Source organism: Anneissia japonica, unplaced genomic scaffold, assembly GCF_011630105.1.
Source record: "Anneissia japonica isolate Jap-2015-1 unplaced genomic scaffold, ASM1163010v1 scaffold11362_len5299_cov112, whole genome shotgun sequence".
Taxonomy (NCBI): Eukaryota; Metazoa; Echinodermata; class Crinoidea; order Comatulida; family Comatulidae; genus Anneissia; species Anneissia japonica.
Window position 1 is genome coordinate 15 of NW_022708527.1, and position 5,285 is coordinate 5,299.

Genomic DNA, 5,285 nt, shown 5'->3' on the forward strand with positions numbered 1-5,285 from the left:
AAACGGACGCAAATTGATGAAAAATACAACACATTTTAAGAAAAGAACTAATAGTATATTATTGGAATCAATAATTTCAACTTATGAGTAATTAAAACATAGGCCTACTTAAGAAAGCTGGTATGCTGTTTGCTTAAATTTATACTTGTGGTAATCGTGTTACTAATAAAATAATTCATATATCCTACACTATACCAGGGAGTTTTTATAGTGACTACAGTCACCAATTTCGCTGAAGCGAAAACATCAAAAGAAATGTGAATGCGCATGCGCATGAACGACGCTTTCGATTCGCGCGAATAAATTCGCCTAGTGGAAAACCGGCTTTAACCTTAACGTTTAACGGATGACGTCATAATTTATTTCATCTTGCGTTGCGGAGTACGTAAATTTCAAGATTTTACGTGCTTGACGTAGGCCCTACGTTAGTTACGGGTTTGTGCATGCGTATTTCGATTTGTTTACAAAAAGGGGCGGGGCTATCGCGTTGCATGTTGGGTACTAACGTTAAGTTAAGATTAACGTCGTGTGCCGAAAACTACCTATTCTGTCAAGACTGCACGTAGTGGTCGTCTGTAACTTTATCAGCGGCAGTGAATCAAGCAACTGTGGTAAGAATAATTATACACGTTAATTTTATTCAAGACACGTACAATGCTCCATATAATGCTTAGGAAGTAATTTTGTTTTAGTCGTGAGAACAAAAAAATATGTTACCATGAGTGGAATTGAACCAAGAACAACAATGTGATTGGAGGGCAAGTATCTTAATCACCAAACTAATAAACCCTTCTGCAAATTATGATTCGGCAAAGAATATTTAGAGGGTTTATCCCAGATATCAACAAAGATGCTTGCATTCTACTTTCAGTTTTGTTTCTTTAGTCTGTATAAGGCTTATCCAGTTTTTGTGTTGTTGATTTGACATCGAATAAATCGAATCAAATCAAACTATACCTACCTAAATTTGAAAGACTCCAAAGAAGGTGGGGGGTTGCTAGGAATTGTCCGACGGGGGGGGGGTCCAAAGTCCCCGACGGGAAAGCCCATGTCCTTGACGAAAAAAGTGGGCGTGTCGGGCGTCGCTCAAGATCTCTCGAAAGTGTTCCAGGGGCGAGAAATGTTTTCAATTTAGGGGTTTCAAAAGCTTATTTAATCGATTTTAGTGCCTACTAGTATTGTAGAAAATACATATACATTTGTTTTTTCCCCTCCCCGACGAATTGTGGTTTTTCTCCAGACGACCGTGGAGGGGGGGGGGGGAGTGGGCAGCCAAAGCGTCATGAATGGCTGTTCATTGTAGTACTGTACATTAAAACCAGAACCATTCAATAGTTTCACACCTGCCGTACACGCATTAAATAATATGAACTGATTTCAATCAGTTACAATTCTCTATTCTTGTTGAATATATTATTTTGTTATTGCTTAATATCATAACAGACGATATTATTTATATCAGTAATAATTAGAAAATTTGTAGGCCTACTCTCTGACATGTGTATCACGCAACAGGCCGTTCAAAATGAATTATTATTGACCATCGAAGTTAACAATTTTTTAAAACATAGAACGAACCCTATGGTTTTATGTATGTTATTTGTATTTTAAATATGTATGTCTATTGGAAAAATATAAAAGTTGGCCTGAGTATTCACGATCGGATACGAGAGCAATGAGCATGCATTCTTAACTGAAGTAGACCCACAAGGAACGCTCCTTTGTATTGACACTGGGGCAAAAAATGTAATGTTGGAATAAGATACGAATACAATTACAGTAAACTGATAGGTTTTTGAAAGCTTCCCTCGAAAATTATTGCGTTCGCCCGGCGACAAGTGGGGACCGTATCCATTTTGTTAAGATTGCTTAAACTAAATTCAGTCATGGCGACGCTGCGCAACCATCTTTTTGATTATTAAGTAGGCCTATAAATGCCGAAATACACAATACTCGTCTAGTATTGTTATAATAACTCTATGTATAAATTAGGCGTTCTTATCTTCTACTTCAGATGCTTTTAACTCAAGTAGATTGGCAATATTCGAGCACGATTTTTAAATTAACAGTGGATAAATTTCTTTAATATGATGCAGTTAATTTTCAATTAAATCACCTTAGAAACCATTGATTTCAACTTAACTAAAGAACATATTTAAAAATGATTGTAGTGTGCCCTAGTTAATTTATGATTATCGTTGTATACTACATAAAAATAATTTGTATTGTTAGTACCAGTTATCATCACAATGGGTGTGATTTCGCAAGCTTACGAAAACAAATACGTCGTTATCGATCGTCATTCTTGCCTAAAACATTCTTGAAAATATGCTGTAGGAGCTCAATATGATCTTTGATTCATGCAAAAAACATGAATCGCCTATGTTATGACAGATATGCTATTGTAGGGGAAGGGTTGTTTTAGAAATTGATGACATATTCGTTATTGCTTTCGTAAGCTTGAGAAAACTCTCTATTATAACATAATTACGAAACGGGCGTCTTGTGGTGTTTCATACGAAACTATGCAGGCAATGAAGGCGGTAGAGTACTAACTTTGTCGGAATCAGCCAAGTCAAAACATTTACCATACTGTGGATAAAACACATTACTAAAACAACATATTTGGATTGATGACGTAATCATGGGAGTGGTAGACTGGAAGTATGCAGTAACTTTATTTCTTGCTGCTGTAATCTATGTTGTCTGCAGAGCTAATCCTGGTGAGTTACGTTTTGTAAGTATAAATAAAAATAATATATGTATATATATATATATATATGTATATATATATATGTATATATATATATATGTATGCATATAATAATAATAATATATGTATATATATTTAGTTTATATACAATAATTATATACTTTCTCTTTAGCTAAAATCATAGGCCCTAGTAGTAAAGGGTTTAAATAGTGATTTATGTAGTTTTTTTTCTGTCATAATTTGTGTTTACTGTTTACCGTTGTTTTGTATTGATCTTGTACAATATTTATAATATCTTATGTTGAACCCCATTTGAAATAATGTTATTTCAATGGACCAAGGTAATTGAATGGACAGAAGTAATTTAATGATTTCGTATGCAATTTTAAGAAGTTTTTTTTTATTTAATAATTTTTTTTATAGTATTTGTAATCGCGGCGATCCAGCCATTGTTTCCCACTTTGTTACAATACTGTAACTTACAAAGCAACTTTTAAAAAATAGTAACATTGTATGCGTTAAAAAGATGTTGTTAAATTAGTATTAGAAACTTTTTAGTAGGAATACATATATACCTGTCTCTTATACACATCTATATATATATAAGTATATATATATATATATATGCGTGTGTGTGGGTGTGTGTGTGTGTGTGTGTTTTCATTTTTATTATCGTTTTACGCATTAAATTGCAGATTATGACTGTACTGATAAAACACCGGGTGTATATTATGCCAATCCCAATGACCCGTCATACTTTTTCATCTGTGTTGGTGGAACGCCTATTATTCAGCAATGTCCTGCAAACCTAATTTACTATGAAGATCGAGAATATTGTGACTATACTAGTAGTAGCGAAGAAGATGACAGTACAACATCAATAATAGAAGGTAGAATCTGTTAATATAAACTAGCAAGGATATAGAAATCTAGAGAAGAAAGCACAGCTTCAAAAATACTTTACGCCCTATTTATTCCATGAAAGTCGCTCTATCCAAAGGCAATGACAGAGTTTTTGCGCTGTGCTCTATGGTAGAGCGTATTTACGACATCCATCGAGGTTGATATTATTATGCAAGTAATAAAACTATTTGTAACTATTTATAATACAACAACTAAATATAAACAGATAATTGATAATTTAATGCATTAAAAAAATTCAAATTTACTTTGATAAATATGACAACATTAGGCCATAGAAAAACAGCAGGTAGTCACTTCAGCATTACGTTAGAAATACAAATGGGAAAATGGTTTTTACATTATGTATCAATAGCCGTATTCAACTGGTCGTTTTTCGTTAAACCACGCCCACCTGCGCAATGGTAAAATTATCCTTAATGAAGACGACCAGTCGAATAGATAACTGGTAAATACTCGACAACACAAAATGACTGCATACCGTAGTTACCGCGATACACGCTGCGTAATCAAGGCTGCTTGGGATTGTGGCAGTATAGGTTTTTCTTTAAAAAAAATCTTTTCATCCAGTTTTTGAATTCTGTTAGCCTACAATTATTTTTTTGACTTCAATTTGGGTAAATATTATAATTTTTATTTTCAGAAATTTAATCTTAATTATATACGCGGATGTTATTGCTAAACTGACCAATCGGCCATATTTTTTGGTCACGTGCATAACTTAACGCTGATTAACGCACTGGTTACGTTAATTTTCGTTGTCAACGAAGTCTCTTTTACGAACCAGTGGAATGAAAATAATGCTCAACTAAAATTCTTACTCAACGAAATGAACCATTCGAATAAGCCCACTGATTAAATTTAAAGCACCTAAATACGTTCAGTATTATAGTTGTAATTTAAAATTCCTCTAATAATACAAATTTACTATTTGTACATCTTTGAAGAAAGAAATTTTGTTTTTTAGTTGGTGGCTCAACCTTATCAACAACTGATGGTGTGGTGGATTGGTCAACAACTATAGGTACAATTGATCGTTTTGTGATCAAACGTTAAATTTACTGTGTTAAACAAGAATAGGTTTAGGTTGTTATAATGATGCATAGTGGCTACAAAATAAGAAATGTTTCTAAAACAATTGGAAATAGTTTTCAAACATCCAAAAAACATTAAAGCACCTAAATAAAGTACAAACAGTACAACAGTTTGTAGATATCGCCAATAAAGATGTACTTCATTTGTATATTTTGTAGCTGGATGTATAAAGATTAAACGCATCTAAATTGATGATATTGTGGCAAAAATAGCATTGGTTGTATTTATACCATCATGTTGCAAGTAATAAGTATAGCAATTAAAACAGAGTATTAGTTGTATTATGTTTCAAGAAGTAATTATTGTTTTGTAGTTGATGGCTCAACTATATCTGAGGGCGCTTTAAAAGCATCTAAGAATCACTGAAGATTAAAGCACATCAATAAAGTACAAACATAGAGAAAATATTTTCTCTATGGTACAAACAATACAAAAGTAGGCCTAGATATCGCCAAGATGTAATACGTTCATGTATATTTCTGTAGCTGATACCTCGAAACAAAGTAAGCTCCTATTTGTACTTACTTTTTAGAAATAATTATTGTTTTTATAGTAT

The 5,285-nt window shown here is 33.0% G+C and overlaps 1 protein-coding gene across 1 annotated transcript; it reads left to right on the top strand.

Moving 5' to 3' along the window:
* The first annotated feature begins 551 nt into the window (after positions 1-551).
* LOC117106529 (peritrophin-1-like) lies at positions 552-4,871 on the top strand. Its single transcript, XM_033247897.1, has 4 exons — positions 552-611; positions 2,532-2,723; positions 3,409-3,603; positions 4,602-4,871. Exons 2-4 carry the CDS (start codon positions 2,645-2,647, stop codon positions 4,688-4,690), a joined length of 363 nt encoding a protein of 120 aa, XP_033103788.1. The 5' UTR covers positions 552-611; positions 2,532-2,644; the 3' UTR covers positions 4,691-4,871.
* Positions 4,872-5,285: the final 414 nt, after the last annotated feature.

What these genes read in the sequence shown, in the direction of transcription:
- LOC117106529 (XM_033247897.1), top strand. Translation starts at nt 2,645, where the DNA reads ATGGGAGTGGTAGACTGGAAGTATGCAGTAACTTTATTTCTTGCTGCT. An exon ending in TGTCTGCAGAGCTAATCCTG is followed by an intron (nt 2,724 to 3,408) that starts GTGAGTTACGTT and finishes ATTAAATTGCAG; the next exon opens with ATTATGACTGTACTGATAAA. An exon ending in TACAACATCAATAATAGAAG is followed by an intron (nt 3,604 to 4,601) that starts GTAGAATCTGTT and finishes TTTGTTTTTTAG; the next exon opens with TTGGTGGCTCAACCTTATCA.